Source organism: Pteronotus mesoamericanus, unplaced genomic scaffold (assembly GCF_021234165.1).
Source record: "Pteronotus mesoamericanus isolate MK-2021 breed Mesoamerican mustached bat unplaced genomic scaffold, CSHL_Meso_final scaffold_21, whole genome shotgun sequence".
Lineage (NCBI taxonomy): Eukaryota > Metazoa > Chordata > Mammalia > Chiroptera > Mormoopidae > Pteronotus > Pteronotus mesoamericanus.
The window spans coordinates 32,289,986-32,309,208 of NW_026555310.1; the positions used below are offsets into that span (position 1 = coordinate 32,289,986).

General features: G+C 55.3%; 1 protein-coding gene across 2 annotated transcripts; it reads right to left on the reverse strand.

Moving 5' to 3' along the window:
• Positions 1 to 4,044: 4,044 nt before the first annotated feature.
• Positions 4,045 to 18,787, reverse strand: PTPN6 (protein tyrosine phosphatase non-receptor type 6). 2 transcript variants are annotated; one of them, XM_054591476.1, is made up of 16 exons: positions 18,732 to 18,787; positions 13,800 to 13,922; positions 13,380 to 13,574; positions 10,697 to 10,886; positions 10,421 to 10,537; positions 10,201 to 10,314; positions 9,741 to 9,837; positions 9,271 to 9,350; positions 8,913 to 9,062; positions 7,533 to 7,664; positions 7,257 to 7,411; positions 5,425 to 5,492; positions 5,173 to 5,324; positions 4,983 to 5,074; positions 4,458 to 4,599; positions 4,045 to 4,222 (listed from the first exon to the last, which is right to left on the reverse strand). In XM_054591476.1, exons 1-15 carry the CDS (start codon positions 18,743 to 18,745, stop codon positions 4,485 to 4,487), a joined length of 1,794 nt encoding a protein of 597 aa, XP_054447451.1. In that variant the 5' UTR covers positions 18,746 to 18,787; the 3' UTR covers positions 4,045 to 4,222; positions 4,458 to 4,484. The 2 variants fall into 2 exon arrangements, with proteins under 2 accessions (XP_054447451.1, XP_054447452.1); XM_054591477.1 differs by lacking the exon at positions 18,732 to 18,787 and adding an exon at positions 14,011 to 14,141.
• Between the last annotated feature and the right edge of the window lie 436 nt (positions 18,788 to 19,223).

The window sequence follows — 19,223 nt, forward strand, 5'->3', positions numbered from 1 at the left end:
CCTCAGGTGTAAAGGAACCAATGCAACACAGGGCTCTACCTACAGAGATGAGCTCTTCACTCCTGCAGCTCGAGCCCCCCAACAAAACAAGTGCCAGTTTTCAGTCCCTACTTAAGCCGCCTCATCTTCCCAAGACAGCCCTTGCTGAATCTCAAACACCAGGGAAATCAAGCCACTGCTGCACCACCTGATGCCACTACGGCCCGACTCCCATCCCTTGTCCTTACAGGAAGGCAAGGAACATTGGGAACCAAAAGCGCTGGGGGCAAAGGCATGTACAGGGATTACAAAGTGTGGTAGGGGAGGAGGTGAGTCTTACAGGGTGAGGGACTGGGTTCATCTTCAGCTTAGATTTTTGAAGAAGGTAGGTTGATTTTCCCCTGCTCTGCAGGTTGACTGTCGTAAAAGGGACAGGGAGGTGAAGCAGATGGGGCAGCCCCACTCAGGAGCTGGGAGCCTATGACAAGATTGATAATTAGACCAAAAAAATAAAACGAGTCCAGCGACCTGAATCAGTCCGCGACAAGGTCCCATTCACACTTTATTTTGTTCGTTTCCCAAGGCGGGAAGGGAGTGAAGGTGCCTGGAGAGCAAGTATGTTTTCAAATCCTGCTATGGCCCTAGAGGCAGCCATTTTGTCTCTTCCCCATTGTTCCCCTTGTCCTAGTGATTTATACCACCAGCCACAGGGTAACGGTTAGAGGTTGCTGGTCAGAAGGGCTCCACGGTCTTCAGGGCTCCCTGAAGGTCACTGCAGAGGGAACCGGCCCGGGGGCCATCTTTACCAGACAGTGTTAGGAGCTTCACAATTAGACCATCCAACACTGTACTGGAAGATGGACCCAGAGCCGGCCAACACGCAGCTCCAGGCTAGAGCTGACCAGTTGCTACAGGGACCCTGGCTGCAGGCCAGGTGAGGTCTCTTGAGAGTACCTGAGCCAATCCCAAGCTCAAGGTCTGCTGTAGGTTCTGGATCCACCAGATGACAAATCACTCCAGGTTGGGGGAGGGGCTCGGAACCATTGTGGTCAACTCACCAACCAAGAGCCACTTCGTTTGCAGCACCCTCCACTCAAGATGAAGGGGATTCCAGGGGGCATGGGGGGGGTTCAAGAAAGGGGGGTGGGTGGTGGCTGCAGCCTGCTGGGGGCCTGAAGCAAAGGATGGCGCTGACACAGGGATAGGGGCCTCCATCTTTACCCGGCAGTATTAGAGACTCCCAACCAGCACCCAAACACTGCTGGGTAAGACGGGGGCCCCCACCCAACCTGCCTATCTCCAGGTCAGGCGGTCCTAGGCCCAGGCTCCCTGTGGAGAGGCTGCAGAACCCTGGCTCCCTTCCCCCAACCACCCGAGTCCCTGAGGACACTTCCGGGTGAGCCCTGCAGCCCGCCACCAGCTCCACCCCGAGTAGTTGAGCCACTGAGGTGCAGGCAGCCCCCTGCCCACCTGTTCTCTGCCTCTGAGCCCCTTTCCTCACCACCCACATAGCCTGTCCCAGCCCCCACATACCAATTCACGGGCCCTTATCATCGCCCCTCTGCAGCCTCCAGCTCAGCCCCAGGACCCCTCTCCCGATGGCCTTTACCAGGTCAGCAGGCCACCTGCCCCACAGAGAGTGAGTGCTGAGGAGAGGAAGCGGAGTCAGGCCCAGGATTCAACCGCCGCCCTAGCCTCCACTCTTCCTTCTTCCTTCTCCACCGGCAGGCAGCGCAGGCTCCTCACCTGGGCCCCGCCCGCCGCCCCTGCCTGCGTACAGGTGTGTCCTCCTGCCATAGGCTGCCCCCCCACTGCCTTAACCCCTTGCCTCCCAGCGCCAGCCCGTGCGCCTCCTCTGACTCCCAGCCACCTTAGTAGGCCTCCCACCATTCCTAGCGGTGTCCTCTCTCTTCCCTGCCACCTCTGCCCCCCAGGCCTAGATCAGGGAGACTGGTCGGTCTCCGGAGGAACAAAAGAAAGAGCTTGTCTTTGGGCCCCTTTGCCTTCCTCCTTGGCCTCTCGCAGCAGCCACTCCTGCTCCCAACTACCTTCTTCTTCTGAGGCCTCTGACCCTGCCCACGGCCAGACCTGGAGGGCCAGAGATCTCTGAGGTTAGCTTGGTAGGGTTGTTGGGTTGTTTCCAGGCCTACTGCCCAACCTGTGCCGGGCATCCCTGCCTGTGGAGGGCAGACAGGCCCCAGCATGGCCCCTCCCTGTCCTTGCCCGGCCCTAGTGTTGGGGGGCCTGCCTCTGACGAGAGGCCCGAGCTGGCCAGGAACATCAGTACTGACCTAGACGACTAAAGACCCGAGCTGCTCTCCTTCGGCCCTCACAGGCTCAGCTCCTGCGGTTGTCGTTCAGGAAGGGGTGACACTGGACTGTGCTCTGTTCTCCAGAGGGACCCAAGTCAGGCAGAGCTGCTCCTGGACCCACCTCATAGCCCTGGGTCCAAGTCCCAGTCCACAGGCAGCTAGCCCAAGGGCGGTTAGAGGGTGTGGAGCCTACCTTTCTATTGTGCAGCTCTAGCTGGGACAGAAAGGGCGTTGCTGGGAGAGGGACCCTGAGGCCCACAGGTGATGGCCCCACCCACCCACCCCCTGGAGAGCCTTAGCTCCAGGGAGCTTATTGTGTTGCCCAATCTGAGGCCTTTCTCTCTTCCTCTCCTGCTCTGTCTCCCTCTTTTCCCTTCCTTCTCTCCCTCCCTCCCTCCCTCCTTCTCTGTCTCCCTCCCTCCTTTGTTTTCTTTGCATCCTTCTTAATACCTGTTGTTCTGTTTGTGAACTGTCTCTGGGTCTGTCTCCCCTATCACTCTCCTAAATTCACCATCACGCCCCCAGCACAACTCCAGTGCCTCTGATTCAGTGGACGCTCAAAAGAGAGAGTATATGCTGAATGAAGGACAGCCAACATTGCATCAGGACTATGCCTGTTTCTGAGTCTGCCCAGCAGGGTGGACTCTCACAGGCTTACCTCCCCAGGAGTTAAAATAAAGCCACATGGCCTGACTGGTGTGGCTCAGAGGATTGAGTGCCAGCCTGCAAACCAAAGGGTCATCAGATCGACTCCCAGTCTATGGCACACGCCTGGGTTGCAGGCCAGGTCCCCGTGCGGGGTGCTTGAGAGGCAACCACACATTGATGTTTCTCCCCCTCTCTTTCTCCCATCCCTTCTCCCTATCTCTAAAAATGAATAAATAAAATTTTTTTAAAAATAAAGCCTTACTACAAAAAGAAAATCACTGGTAGCCCACTCTGGAGACATGGGAAGAAAGAAGGGACAAAAACAAAACCTGATCAGGAGCACGTGGGTGGCAGCAGCCACAGAGGAAGGGAGGGACAAGGGTCCCCTGTGAGCACCACGAACCCGGAGAGCAGAGGAAAAACCAGGGAGGCCCTGTGCTTCCTGGACTTTATTATCTTCTCAGCTCTTTGACCTAGAAGTCAGCACCAGGAGCATGTGTCTGTGTCCCACTCAGGAGTCTCCAACTGCATCTCCAGGGTGTGGGTTCTCAGGCCAGAAGGCCTGAGTTAAAATCTGAGCTTCGCCTCCCGATAGTCCTGTGACCTTGAGCAAGTTATTGAATCTGTGCCTCAGTTTTCCCCAATGTAAAATGGGAATGATAGCTACCTAGACCGAATGAATAGGTGTAGTCTTTTAAACAAGGCCTGACAGGAGCTTTTGAGATCTTGCTTGCTGGTATATGTGGTCAGTTTGGCTCAAATAAACTTATAAAAAAATAAATAAAATTTTAAAAAATAGTGCCCGGCACATGGCAAGTGCGTATTGAGTTGTTGTTGCCCTCACAATCATCATGTCTTATCTCAGTGATCTTCACAGCCACCCTGTTAGGATCATCCTCCACTTTCCAGGAAAGAGGCTGAGGAACCTGGCCCACGGTCACGCTCTCAGTGTGTTAAGCAGAGTCCAGAACCAGTTCTGTCTGACTGCGAGGAGTGAGTTTTATTCGTGGCCACACACACACACACACTCCCTGCCTGCCTCTCCCTCCACCCTCTTCAGCCCTTCCCACCAAGCAGCACAGAGTTAGAGACCCACACACAGTGATCCTGGTGTCTTTATTTACAAGAGTAGAAGGGTTTAGCCCCACCTGGAGCCTATATACAGGGTCTGGGAGAGGGAGGTGGGAACGTGACCATTTAAATTACAGTAGAGTTGGGCTGGCAGCTCCTAGGTGCTGGCAGTGGATGTTCACTGGAGGCTTCTATGTGGATCAGGGCTGAGGCTGCAGAGAGAAAGGAATAAGGGAGTGAGGACGTGGCTGGAACCTGGAGATGGGGAACAAGAACAGGCTTGGGAGGACTGGGAAGGGCAGAGTGAGGCTGCAGCCACCCAGCCATCCAGGGTAAGCAAACTCCAGAGCCAGTGGACCCTGGGGGCAGGGCAGGGCAGAGCCCTGGGAGAGGGGCCCGGGGACCCTGGGGGCAGGGCAGGGCAGAGCCCTGGGAGAGGGGCCGCACCATGGCTGTCTCAGGACGGTGCCCAGCTCACTTCCTCTTGAGGGAGCCCTTGCTCTTGTCCTTGTCCGCTGACCGCTGCTTCTTCACCTTCTCCTCCCTCTTGTTTTTACTCTGCAGGTTCTCGTACACATCCTCCTTGTGTCTGTGTAGGTGGGGTGGGCCAGTGTGGGCAGCTGGCCCAGGTCAGGAGACAGCGCAGCATTGCCCAGCACCAGCAGCCCCTTCTGGGCTGCTCTACCTCCCAGGTGAGAAACTGAGGCCAGGAAATCGAGGAGATCTGGTCACTGTCCTTACACTCGACTCAGGTGCAGAGGCTCCATCTCATACATTAATTTATTACCAGTACCCAGCACAGGCCCCACAGAGAGGGACGGCACTCAGGAAATACTAGACACAGGTTCCAGCTTGAACTTGAACCCAGGACTCCTCAACAACTGCAGTTGTCCTCTCCGGAAAGAGAGGATCAAGCTGGGGAGGAGAAAGGGGTGAATGCAGGGAGGTGGCAGGCAGGGAGGGGCCACTCACTTGGAAGAGGTGCGAAAGGCCTTGGCATGGGCGTTCTTCATGGCGGGGGGGTAGGAGATGTTTCCGTACTCTGACTCCTGGCCCTTCTGGGACTGTAGGCAGAAGCGTGGTGGGAGGGCAGTGGTCTCAAGCAGAACCGGGTGATGCCCACTGCCCTCCGCAGCCCTACCAGGCCCTGCTTGGCACGCACCTGCATGACCTCCAGCTTCTTCTTGGTGGTTTCAATGAACTGGGCGATGGCCACGTAGATGAACTTGTACTGCGCCTCCGTCTGCACCATGCCCGAGCGCTGTGCCCGCACCATCTGGATTGTCTTCTGGATGTCAATGTCACAGTCCAGCCCTGGGCAGGGATGACAGGTGGACCTCAGGCCCAGGTGGCAGGGGACACGGGGAGATGCTCTCCCCTCGCTGTTACCTGCACACCCCCAGGCAGCCCTCACCTTTGGTGGAGATGCTCTCCATGAGCATGTCGATGACAATGATGGTGCCTGTGCGGCCGATGCCCGCGCTGGGGAGGGAAGGAGGTGGCGTCAGAGGCCGGGTCCACCCCTCCCCAGGAAGGGCACCCAGAGCTCATCTCCAGGCACTCTCTTTCCACGTCCTCCATTCCCTGCCACAACTCATTTCTGGCCAGTGGCTGCTGCCGACACCGGAAGATCCAGGACCCCCAGTCCCACCACCATCCTGCCCACCCCCCTTCCTGGGACCTTCTCTGAAACCCTTGGCCTGAGGGAGGCTTTCCCCTTCTCCCTTCCTAAGTAATATTTGGAGCTTCTCTCTTCAGGGCTTCATTTCCCTTTTTCTTCAGACCCTAATGGCAGGAAAAGGGCAGCCCTCAGACAGTGGGTACAGGGGACACAGAGGTCAGGAGACATGGAGGAGCAGCGCAGCAAGAAGTCTCTCTCCCTCCTTCCCCCACCCCTGGGCAAACAGAGCCCAGGAACCTCAGGACCCCACATGGACCTCAGCCCCGCCCCTTACCTGGGCCTGTCAGGCTGGTGCCCTCAGTCGCGCTAATTTCAAACCCAGATTGTCAAAAATAACCCCCCCTCACCCACTTCCTTCCTGTAACGTCTAAATAAAGGCCATGGGGATTTCAAGAATTGAGTGAGAGTGTGGGGGTGGGAGGCCGCAGGAGGGTCTTTCCTGGGGGTGGGCCTCCCCCTGGAAGCAGAGCGTGGGCCCCCTCCAAATCCAGGCCGCCCAGCCCTGCCCAGGGAAAGCAGCTGCTGGGGGGAAGAAAGAAGTCGAGGGCCTCACAGCCTGGCTCACATGGAGGGCGCGGGAAAAGAAGAGCACAGAGCGTGTTTCTATTCCCCGGTGCCCTGAGAGCTCCCACTTCTTGAGGGTTTACTGTATTCCAGACACAGTGATAGAATCTCATGTAATCCTCACCACAGCCCTGTGACATCCTGATTTTAAGATGAGGAAGCTGTGGGTCAGAGAAGTGAAGTAATTTATCCAAGGTCACCCGGCCAGTGAGTGGAGGAGCTCGAATTTAAACCAGCTGTCTGTCCCAGACCCTGTGCCCACTGCACCACCCCGAGCCCCCCACCCAGGCCAGGCCCGCCGGGTCAGCCATCTGTGCGACTCTCCTCCTCAGACCTGGTGGGTCTCTGCTCCCCTTTGCTGTCTCCTCCCCTCCCCACAGCAATGGGATCCCCTGATCGTGAACACGAGGGTCTCCACGGGGGCGAGTGATGTCTATGCCCCTCCTAAAGAGATCGCCTGTCCCTACACACTCAGGCCAAGTTAGAGGAGGGCTCTGGCTGTGGGGAGCAACAAAGAAAAAGCCCGCCAGTCCCAGGGCGACAAGTGGAAAAACAGAAAGGGGGGGAGCCCCACGGACGCTACATCGGGGGCACTGGGGCCAGGGAGAAAAGGCTGCGTGGGCCAGTACGAGAAAATGGCAACCAGGACCTCGGGCTACTGTGAGGACCCACCCAGGCTCTCCCTGACCAGCTGGTGACCTGGCAAGGGTCTAGGCCTGTTTCTCCATCTGTCTTTGGCAGGGTTGGACAAGATGGTACGTCCAGGGAGGTCTCTGAGAAAGCCACCCCCAGGCACAGAATAAGGCAGTGGGTTTGGTTCAAGCTAAGTGTCACCCCTGGATCTGGAGCCACCAAGGAACCCAGAACAAGCTGGGGGCAAGGGGAAGGCAGCAAAGGAGCTAATATGTAAACTGCTTACAATAGTGCATGGCACTCAGCAATATTTACTTGGCAGCTACTATTTTTATGATCACTACTGATACAGTTATTGTCATTCTCACCTGCAGTGCACGATGATGGGCCCTGCATGAGGCAGACTTTCCTGCCGCTGATTGACCTGGTCCAGGAAGCTGAGGACGCCCCCAGGCTCGCTGGGGACGCCGTGGTCGGGCCAGCTCAGGTACTGGTAGTGCCAGATCTCCCGCACCAGGTTCGCCTGGACAGAGTACATAGAGTCAGTGCCCCCTGCTCCCACACATTGCTCCATCCCCACCCCAACCAAACAAGAGAACAGGTCCGAGGAGGACCCAAATGGGGCAGTGGTGGGGGACGCTCACATTGTCCAGTGGGGAGACCTGTAAGGTGCGGAGTTTGTACTCGGCTGTGTCGTGTTCCCCACAGTTGGTTACAGTGTAAGATCCATACACGCGCTGAGTGCCCACCTCTGGCCAGTATGGGACACATTTGTTCTGGAAGGGAAGGTGGAGATGGAGAATGAGACAGAGAAGCAGGCATGAGGCTGGGCGCTAGGCCCTGTTCTAGAGCCCGGTTCTGAGTCCTGGGGCTGGCCTCATCAACATCTCTTAGATGAATGGATGAACTAGCCAAGAGTCAGAATCTTAGGATCCAGTGCTGGGGCTGGAAAAGCCACCTAACCTTTCAAGTCATTCAATACACGTTGGTTGACACACACGCTGCACCTGAAGCTGTGCAGACAAGGCAGGGGTTACAAACACAAATAAGATGCAGTCTGCACCCCGTGCCTGCAGGAGCTCACAGAGAAACAGGCAGACAGGGGAAACGTGGAGCATGGTGGAGAGAGACTAATTCTCCCTCTAGGTTATGGAGGAAATCAGAGATGGATTCACGGAGGAGGGAGCATTTGAACTGGGTCTTCACAAATGAGGAGTCTGTCAGGCAGAGATAGTGCTGAGAGAGGAAGTCATTTCCTAGCAGCAAATGAGCTTGTGCAAAGGCACAGAAACCTGTAAGAGCCTGGCCCACTGGAGACACTGGATGTCATGGAGAAGCCGCCAGGCCTTCAATGCCAAGTCTTAGAATCTAACTTTATCCTGAAGGCAACTGGGAGCCGTTGAAGGGTCTTCATCAGTGGAGCCATGTGACACAGCTCGTGATTTGGATGGGATCACTTTGCCTACAGTACAGAGGGTTCTGCAGGGCAGGGGTGAGAGTGAGGGGCCAATTCCAGAGACTTATAAGGCAGAGGGGACAAGAGGAGCTCTTAGAGGAACGGGACAGGTGGAGGAGGGGCAGGCAGAATGTTTGCTTCAGGATACCTTAAGGCAGAAACCGCATTTAATACCTGGATCTCGCCCTGGCTGGGTAGCTCAGTCGGTTAGAGCATTGTCCTGATACGCCAAGGTTGTGGGTCGGATCCCCAGTCAAGGTACATACGAGAATCAACCAGTGAATGCACATATAACTAGAACAACAAATGAATGTTTCTCTCCCCCTACCTCTTTAAAATCAATAAATAAGTGTTTTCAAAATTAAAAAAAAAAAAACTGGGTCTGATAATCAGAAGAGCCCAAGGCTGGAAGCAGGGATCTGGGAGTCAGAGTGTATCCAAGACTTTGTCTCTGTGCCTACGTTTCCCAAGAAGGGTTGAACCCTTGCCCGCTGAGGTGCCTTTCTGCCCTGGCATTCTTTGGTTAATGGTAGCGGACAATGAGGACCGGGGAGGGGTGTGGTCCTACCCGGCCTTTCTCCACCTCTCGGGTGGTCATGACGATGACACGCGAGTTCTCCTGCCATATCATCTGCCAGAAGTCATTGACCGTGGCGTCCAGGCAGCCCTGGCTGGCGATGTAGGTCTTGGCATTCTCCTCAGGGCCTAGCAGCTGGTTCTGGATGCAAGCACAGAGGGACGTACGCCAGGACCGTGAGCCTCTCGGCTCAGGACACGCCCTGCGCCCCCACCACCCTCAGCCACACAAGTCACCAGCTTTGACTTTGCCCACGCACCTTTGACTCAGGGGGACCTGGTACCCCACTGAGATGGGGAGTCCCTGGGGCCCCGGCTCTCCTCCCGTATGGCTGGTGGGCAGCACTGACCTTGATGTAGTTGGCGTTGATGTAGTCAGACCCAGGGATGTTACTGTCCCGTCCCTGCAGGATCACTCGGCTGTGGTCGACTGGGAGCAAGCAGGGAGGAGGCAAGAAGGGCACGGGTCAGCAGGAATTCACCAGCCCCCGGGCCAGACCCTTCCGAAACTCACAAGCTACTCTTGTCTGAGAAGCCACAAGGCCCTCAGAGCACTGAGGGTGGGCAGGAGATCTACACATGCTGGGGTGGAGGTTTCAAAGGAAGGACAGTGGGGAGGGTGGTAAGCGCGGGAAGCTCTGCTGGGAGGAGCAGAGGTTTTTTGAAGGAGAGGAGGTTGTGTTGTGTGGGTGGGAAGCAGACCCTTCCTGAGATGGGGGTAGAGACCCTGTGATGGGGGAGGTTGGCTGAGGGAAGGAGAATCTCCTGGGTGAAAGGATGCTGCTTGGGAGCGGGAGAGATGGAGCCTGGGGGTGCTCACATGGCAGAATGTTCTTATAACGGTTCTTGCTCTTGTTCTCTGGCCGCTGCCCTTCCAGCCGCTCATGCAGGTTCTTCACCTCCTGCTTCTGCAGGCTCTGAGGGGCGAGAAGGGGCAATGGAGCACCAGTCCCCAAGAGGGGCATCCATGGAGGGAGATAACATGGGGCAGATCAGCCCTGGCCGGGTAGCTCAGCTGGTTAGAGCATCATCCCTGGACACTAAGGTTACTGGTTTTTCCCTGTCAGAGCACAGAGAAGGAACAAACAATGAATGCGTAAATAAGTGGAACAACAAATCAATGTTTCTCTCTCTCCCTTCCTCTCTCTCTTTAAAATCAATCAATACATTTTTTTTTAATGGGGCAAATTAGTGTCGCCTCTTTGGAGACCCCTCTGGAGAGGAGGAGACCACTCTCTCTCCACCCCATGCTAGACACCTTGATGGTCCCCATCACGCACCTCAAACTCCTCCCAGAAGCCGGCCTTGGCTGTGTCCTCCGACTCTTGCTTCTTGTTCAGTTCCAAGACCCGGTTCTCAATGTCAGCCGCATTCACCCGTGTGGCATAGTACGGCTGGGGTGGGTGAGGGTGAGAAGTCAGCAACTTCCAGATCTCAGAGGCTCACAGGGCAGAGGGGCTGCTCAGGGGGAGGAAGGAGGCAGCCAGGGCCCCCCCTCACCTGCCGCAGGTAGACAAAGGCGCCCGAGGCCTCCTCAATCCCCGTCTTCTTGAAATGCTCCACCAGGTCCGTGAGGCTGTCAAAGGTCTCTGAACCACCCACCGTGTAGCGTCCACTCTGAGGGATACCAAGTCAAGCCACCCCATGGGGCCTGAGTCTCCCTCCCTTACCCCCAACTTCGGACTGGCTGGACACCCCCCCCCACCTACTGCCCACGATATGAACACAGATGGGAGCCCCAGCAAGATTCCTCCCCCCACTGCCTGGCCGCCTTACCTCACACATGACCTTGATATGTGTGACTTTGAGTGGGGAGCCTGGACCAGCCTTGGGTTGGTCGTTGAGCACGGACAGCACAAAATCTCCAGGCTGGCTGAGGCTCTCACGCACGAGAAAGGTCCAGGGCTCACCCTTGGCCTGCAGCAGTGTCTCCGCCTGCCCCCCAGACATGTGGCCATGGTACCATCTAGAAAAGGCAGCATCAGCAAAGGTGAGGCTTGGGCCAAGGGGCAGGTACTGAGCAGAGATGCTCACAGAGAGGGACAGGGAAACTGAGTATCTGTGATATGCCAGGCACCGTGCTGGATGCTTTCAAATCCACCATCGTGTTTAGGTCTGCTACTTACAAAAACACTGAAGAGGTAGGTACCATCGCCATTTTACAGATGGGGAAACTGAGGCTGGCAATTGCACACTGGCCCAAGGCCCTTGCTGATTCATGGCAAGCCTCCGCAGTGCTAACCAGGCCCACCTCTGGAAGTTTAAGACAAAAGCAGAAAGGCAGGCCATATCCAGGATGTCTGGAGGGGAGAAACCCAGAAAGAGTCTCCACCAAAGACAGGGCTCAAGCTAGGGAAAGAGAACAGAGAATAAGAGAAATGCAAAGGTCAGACCACAGGCAGCGGTGGAGCTGGGAGAGAAGGAAGTTGCCAGGGAGGCCTGCTGGGGAGAACTCCCCCAGGGAGGTGGGGAAGACAGACAACCCGCTGGGGAGAGTGGTTTTAAGGGGCTCTGGGGTGACCAGGGATGATGCCTTTGAAAGGCAAGCTGAGGTTCAAAGGGGCTCAAAGGAGCTCAAAGGGGCAAAAAGCAGAACTAGGACCTTTCCCTCAAGCACACCCCCTTCCCAGGAGGAAACTGTAGCCCCACAATGCCCAGCCCCACAGGAAACCACGTGATGGAAAAAACATAAAACTCCTTCTGGGGAGAGAGTGAGAAGTGAGGTTGTGAGGTTTCCTCAGCCCAGGGACCTCGGGAGGGGGGGCATTTTCCAACCGCAAGGAAGGGGGGAAAGAGGGCGGGCACCCATCTGTCTCACCCATCTCACTCCAGCCCAGAGAAGACCACAGCTCCGAGACCTCCAGAGTCCCCTGGACCACCCTGGGCCACCGTGTCCCACTATTTAAGGACAAGCTAGGGTCCCAGGGCAATGAGGAGGGGTCTAGCCCTCTTCCCCCAGGCCCCAGGATGAGGAAGTTTCCATGCAAATGTCAGGCTGACCACAGGCACAGAGCTAGCCATCAAGGGGACAAATGCAAATTCCTGTGGAGGGGGAGGGGCAGCAGTCGAGGCAGAGACACAGACAGAGGTTTTGAGAAAGAGCCTCCCACGCACTTCCAGGGTCAGGGGTGAGCCCAGGCGTTCAAGCATGGTGACCAGACGGGCTCTCAGAGTCAACTCTCCTGGACCTAACTACCCCCAGCCCCAGCTCTGCTGTTCCCCTGCTTCTCCCAAGTGATTTGAACCCAGGCCTCAGCCTCCTCCCCGCAGGGGGCTGTCTATTCAGCTCCTTTTTCTCTCTCCCAGACCAATACCCAACCTACTGCTTCTCTATGGTCTGGTCACCCCATTCTCCTCTGGCAGGGCAGAAACTGGCTGTGAGTATGGTGGAGAGAGGACATGAGGACTTCAGAGGGTGTGGGTGACAAATCCCCATGCGTGTTGCAGGTGAGACGTAGGGAAAGGGTGAGCAAGTACTGAGGAGGGCAAGGAGAGCAAGAACATCGAGGCTGGGGATTCACTCCTAGAAGACGGGGCTTCAAAGGAAGTGGTTCAGTAGCTTCATGTTGCCTGGAGAGAGGTCTCTTAATGGTGGGACACGGGGCCTTCCCCTCACCTCATCCAATTCTAAGTTTTAATCAGTGACTCAAACAGAAATATTGATACAGTTTGGGAGGCATGCATCTCAGAAACACTGAAAACTGACAGAATCAAGTTCAGAATCATTTCAACAGTCAATACACAAATACAGGACAAGGACAAGTTGGCTCGGTCCAAGGAGTGTAGGGGTAAAAAAAATATCCCTAGAGTTTTCCAGCTGCCCTTCGCCTTAACAGGAGCTGTCATTGAGATAGCTGCTAAAATGAGCTACCAGGGATGCTGAGTGTTCAGGTGCCCCCACCTCCCACCCAGACTTTAGGGAGACCACCTGGGGAGTGGCCAGCCCAGCTCTGGGGCCACATCATTGGAGCCAAAGGGAAAGAAGGGAAATGCCTCAAGTATTACCCTGTGCCTGGGTACTAGGCCCTTACACATGTGACTACATCTCACAGTGATGCCTACTCAGCCCTGGTTTACTGAGATAAGGCAGTGAGTGTCCTCATAAACGTTAGCCCCTACGCTCCTTCTCAAGATCCACCTCTCCCTGTATTAACCTGTCCTGAAGGAGGGAATAGTTATAGGAAGTCAGATCCAGTCCCAGAGAAGGAAGAAGAGCTTTCTAACAACAAAGCTGGCCGCAGGGAGTAGCCCCTCTGTCACCAGTAATGCCTGGCTTTTCAGCTGACAGGGACCCTGAAGAAGGACAAGGTGACCTCTTGCATCCTCAGGGGTTGATGGAAAGGGGTGGGAGGTTAGTCCCCTGAGACACAGCCCCAGGGTCACATGGAAGAAAGAGAGCCACAGAGGAGCCAGGATGGGGAAGGCACTGACAGCTACGGGTGGCAGCAGAGCCCCTCACCTCTCGCTGGTAGGGTCGGAGCAGTTAAGCGGGTACTTGAGGTGGATGATGGTGCCATCGCGGTCCTGGAGGACGCCGTGCTGCTGCGTGTAGTACTCCACCAGCTCCGTCAGTGTTGCAAACTTCTCCCCTCCATATAGGTCGTAGAAATCCCCTGAGTTCTGGATCCGAATATGGGTCACTTGATCCCCTACCCTGCAGGACACCAGGCAGTGAGGCCAGTGGGTGCGGGAACAGAGGTGGAGGGGGTAGAGGAGGGGTGGGGGATGGGCTGAATATGGGGCGCACACACAGGATGGGGTGGACAAATACAGGGACAGGGACATGCCGGAGCTGGGGGTTGGGGAATTGGCACTGCCATGAGGGAACCGGAATAAAATGCCAAAATGCTGGTCCTGCATGGAGTTGAGGGCCACCTACCTGACGGAAAGGGAGAAGTCACCCTGGTTCTTACGACTGGGCCGAGCCAGGAAACTCCCGTGGACACCTCGGCCCTTGAGCAGGGTCTCTGCATCCAGCCCACTGAGGTCTCGGTGAAACCACCTGGGAGGCCCAGGAGGACAGTGAGGAGAAGTCGCATGGGCTCCAGGGCACCCATGCCTCCTGCCTCCCGTGGGTCCCAGGCCCTTACCTCACCATCCTGGGGGCTCCCCAAGAGGAAAGGGGCGCGGGGAATGAGGTGGTGCCGGGAGTCCGGGCAAGTGGAGAACGCCGGGGTAAGCCTCCACCGGGGCCCTCGGCGCCCAGGCCACCTCAGCACCCCCACAGTCCTGGTTCTGGGGCTGCCACTCCAATGACTTAGGGCTGCCGGCAGGGCGGGGACAGGAAGGGGCGCGGCCCCCTTGGGGGAACTCACTGTACTTCTCATTTTAGAGCAGAGGGAAGAGAAGCAGAGCCAGTGGAGATGGGGGTGGGGATGGGGCCACTTCCCACGTCTGCCACCAAAGACCTTAGGAGCATGGTATTGCACAAATAAGGACACATGTGTGCCTTGCACCCCCCGAGCAAAAGTCATGCTTCATACATGCAAAGCCACACAGTCACATGCCATCTCTCGCTGCTCCACACAGCCTTCCCTGGTCCGAACTAATAGTAATGGTCATGGTGATCACTACCATTTAATGGAATCTTACCATATGCCGGGCACTGTGCCTTAGGAATCCCACCTGATTCACTCCTCACACAGTAGCCCTATGAGGCAGGGACCATCTCTATCCCTATTTTATAGACAAGGAACCTGAGGCTCAGGGAGTCTAGGGAACTTGCCCAAGGTCATCCAGCTGGTGAGCCAGCTCTCTGCGCTTCACAAAACAGAGGGTGGGAGCCTCTTCTTCCATGGAGGCTGCCACAGGAGGGGGAGAGTCCCTAACAGGCAAGACATGCAGAGGCTCACAAAGGGAGCGGTGCCCTTGCCTTCCCGGCATACACATCTGAATCGGTGCAGCGGGGGCAGAGGGATGGACACAATGGCCCCTGCGCAGCCTGTCAAGCTTGCACCTTTCCTAGTTCTTGTCCTCAGGCCTTTGCCCCTGCCCTGCCTCAGCGATGTGGTCGGAGTCCAGAAACAAAATGGGGTGATGTGCAGAGTGGGGGAAGCAGGCGGGGACAGAGTTGCCAGGCCCCTTGGGCCCAACCACCCCACGCCTGAGTCATAGCTTCTTGCCAAGTGGGTCTGGTGTGAATGAGCCGGAGCTCCAGACAATCAGGGGCCTGCCTCCTGGGGCTGGGGCCCAGGTCCCTGCCGGGGCTGATACTCCCAGGGCTGGCTGACCTTGAACGGCCATAAACACGAAAAGCCCACGATGCCCTCTGTGTAATTCTAATACAAACACAAACACCGCCCAACCAAAAGGAGGTGAAAGAAGCCCAACAAAGAATATACAAGAAACTCATGTTGGTGGCCTCCCCGAGGGAGGAGCCTGGGCTGGCCGAAAGAGAGGGCTGGGAGGGACATTGACTTCTCCCTTACACCTTTTTGAAAGTTGCAGCATGGTCAGGCATTACCTTCAAAAAAATAAATTCACGGGGAGAATGCAATTTTCAGGAAAGTTCTGCAGTGTTGGTAATGCCCTGCATCTTGATCTGGGTGGCGCATACATGAGCGTGTGTTAATGTGATATTCATCAGGCTCTATGCTTAATATTCATGCACATTATGTATATCATACCTCAATAAAAAATAAGGAAAAATAAATAACAATGTTAAAGCCCAACAACAGTCTATTTTCCCTATGATGACTACTATGTCATTTTTTTTGAAACATCAATTTCCACTTGAGGGCTTTTTATCCCCCTTTCTGGTACCTGGGGAACTCGCTCAGCCTGTTTACTGCACGGTCTAACACTGACGGTCCCTTCAGCCTGGAACAACCACACTGGAAGATCATGAGCTCTCTCTCACAGCAAGGGCAAGAGCAGCTGCATGGTCCGCTCTACCACAGGGGGCCCACGGCCAGTGTTGCTCACCTGCAAGTGCTCAAAGCTGAGCACAATGCCTTGCACAGGGTACATGTCCAAAAACCAAGCTCATCAATACCCATACACCTATATGGCCACAGGTCCAGCTCCTGGTCCTACAAATATACACCCCTGGCTTGTCATATACAGACATGCACACACACACACACACACACACACACACACACAATCATCCGTGTATGTACACACAGTCCCACTACATGCACCTCGTCCCCCATGTCCATCTACACACATACTTGGTCCGGTGCAAATACCCACTTGGAGTTGTGTTGGTGGTATAGTAGGGAGTATAGCTGCCTTCCAAACCATCCTGACTCCACACAAAGTTGCAGGTCCATGCTCAGCACTGAACACCTGCTGCATCCCAGCCCCAGGCCACTGTCCTTCTGGGGCTTAAACCCACTGGGTAGGAAGAAACTAGCTAGGCTTTGACCCATGGAAGAGGCAGGAATTTTTCTGAAGGGTGTCAAGCTAGAAGACAGACACTAAGGTAAGACGTACAGTCTCTGATGTCCCTTTAACAGGAAAATGACTACCAGGCACCTTCCTTACCCTGGCGTAAGCACCCTGGTGTTTGCAGAGCACTTGCACACACGCAGTTCCACCTGGGCCTCACAGAGCACCTTTGCAGCAGCCGGGCGCTCTCTCACACCCAGCCCTGCTCAAGTGGGTCCTGTGCATCCCTGTGATGTAGGAATTATTTTCCCCATTTTTTAAAGGGAGGAAAACAGGCTCAATGAGACTGAGAGTTACAAAAGTAAGTGTCTAATAGTTCGGAAGAAAAAATTATTCACTTGGGAAGCAGGGAGATAAAGGTAGAGACACAGAGATCAGTGGTGATGCAAAAAGACAGTCTAGAAGAGCAAACAAGGCAAAATAATCTCAAAAAAGTTATTGAGCTTCCTCGAGCCTCAGCCTCCGCACCTGATAAATGGGCTTAACAATACTTCCCACATACTGATACAAAAAACTGATATGTAGTAGGGTTTTACATTACAAATTAATCCATATGCCAACCCTGTTTAGTAGGTCTCATTAGCCCAATTTGAGGAACAAAGATGAAGGCTCAGAGAAGTTAAACAACTTGCCCAAGGTCACAAGCTCATGAGCGAGAAGGCAGACACACCAAGGCCGTCTGACACCAGAGCCTGCCGTCCTTGCCGGCACGCTGCCCGCACTGCTGGAGTGAGCTTCACTGGGGAGTGGGAGAGCGCTGGCCTGGCCCACGGGGGAAGCCAGAAGGCTGGTGCTCCCAGGAGGCAGCACCCAGGTGGCAGGCGCAGGACCCACTTGAGCAGGGCTGGGTGTGAGAGAGCACCCCGCTGCTGCAAAGCTGCTCTGAGAGGCTGGGCCTGTTGCAGAGGATCCTTCAACAGGCTGAGGAACCAAGGAAGGATTCTGCACCAGGAGAGACTTTACCAGCCATTTAGTAGGAAAATGACCATGGCAGGCATATAAAAGGGAGCAGGGTAGCCCTGGCTGGTGTGGCTCAGTGGGCAGAGCGCCAGCCTAGGAACCGAAAGGTCGCAGGTTGGACTGCTGGTCAGACCACAGGCCTGAGTTGAGGGCCAGGTCCCCTGTTGAGGGGCAACCAATCGATGGATTTCAAAAAACTAAATAAAATAAAAGGGAGACCAGAAGGCTGGATAAGAACCCTGTATCTCAAAAACTAAAATAAAATAAAAGGGAGCAGGGAAACCAATAGGTTGGCTAAGAACCCGCTGGCAGTGACAAGCTGTGCACTGGGGCAGGCAGCACGAATGGAAAAGAAGGGGGTGACCAACACGCCAAGCAGGCCCACACTCCAAGCAGGTCTTCACTGTAAGATCCAGGCTCGAACAGGCCTGCCTCGGCCCTGCCCTCCTCTGCTAGTTTACTTAGGGTATTCTGTCCTTGTGTCATTGTCCCCACAGCAACACCATTCCCTCTGCCCAGGGTGCTGGGCTGGGGCTGGCTCTTCTAGGTCCCAGCTCGTCCCCTCCTCAGGAAAGCCCTCCCTGACTCCTCAAGCTACTCCTCAAGCGGCAGCCCCAGTCACCTGTTGTTCATGTCACTCTGAGAATCTGAAATGACCCTATTTATTGGGTTCTTTGTGCAGTCTATTGCCTCCCACTGAAGTGGAGCTCTGTGAGAGCAGGGACATGTACACCAGAGCGCCACAAGAATTTTTAAAACATGCAATGCCTGACTACATAGTCAGGGGCTCTGACCTCTTTTCCCTTAGATTGTCATATTTTTCTAAAAATGACAACAGCCAACACAACAATAACTGTCCAGTATGAATGAATCAAAACTATATCTTTTCTTTTTTTGGCCAGATCGGCAAAAACATGTTTTTTCAGTGTGCCGCAGAATTTTAGTAATCAGTTCATATATGCCATGAGGCGAAAAAGGTTGAAAATCACTGCGCTACAGTATGGCCAGCACCTTAAGAAGCACCGGGCACATAACAGATGCTCACATCTGCTGAATGAATGATGCAGGGGAAGGGAAGTGAAGGGGAACTGAAAGAAAGTGGGATGAAGGCAAGCTTTCTCAGGTTCGTTGTTAAGACACATTGTTACGGGTGATGTGGGCTACCCAGCCGGACAGGCCTTGAGCAGAGAGCAGAAGCAGGAGACCAGAAGGTAGAGAGAGAAATGCAATCGTGAGAACACACATCTGCCAGGGAAAAAGTGCTAGAGAAAGGGGGAGCCTCCCACCCAGGAGCATGAATGAGCCTGGAGTTCCTCAAAACTTGGTGCAGGCCCAGGGCAGGGAGCTGTGACAAACTGCATTCATGGTCACACACCTGTCAGGAATGAGCATGAATTTTGCCCCTTCCTTCCTTAAATTAACAGGAGACTGTAGCACCCAGGTGGAACAGGAGACTTACCCACGAGACAGCATCTCCCCCAAGGGGTGGGGGTGTCACACGCAGCAGACCACAAAGGGTGGGGCTGAACCCAAGGTGCAGCTGTGTAGTGGCCCAAACCTGGTGAAAAATGCTCTGAACTCAGCCACTTCCTCCTCAATTGCTGTCCACCAGGCCAATGGTACAGCAGGAACAAGCCTCTGGACCAATGATCCCCAGAAAAGGGACAGGTAGGGTGGGGCTGGCCTCAGACCACCCACAGCAGCCTGCTTTTCCCTCCAGCTCTACTCCTTGGTCGGGAGTCCAGGGCTGCCGCCTGCCTGTCCAGGGCCTCCTTCCCTTGGGAGGGGAGGAGCCACCTGGAGCTCCACCTGGAGCTCCAGCTGGCAGGGCAGCAGGAGGGCGGGTGGGGGCAAAGACCAGGAAGTAACCCTGGCCAATGGAACACCAACCAATGGGGAGCCTCTTGGTCCACAGCCACCAAGGAGCCTCAGGAAAAGCCCAGAAAGCCCC

Bases quoted from the DNA above. Each gene is read 5' to 3' on its own strand.
- PTPN6 (XM_054591476.1), bottom strand. The intron at 9,838-10,200 runs GTGCGTGATGGG...CTCGCCCCTCAG, and splicing joins GCTTCTGGGAGGAGTTTGAG to AGCCTGCAGAAGCAGGAGGT. The intron at 7,412-7,532 runs GTGAGCGTCCCC...TACTCTGTCCAG, and splicing joins AGGTCTCCCCACTGGACAAT to GCGAACCTGGTGCGGGAGAT.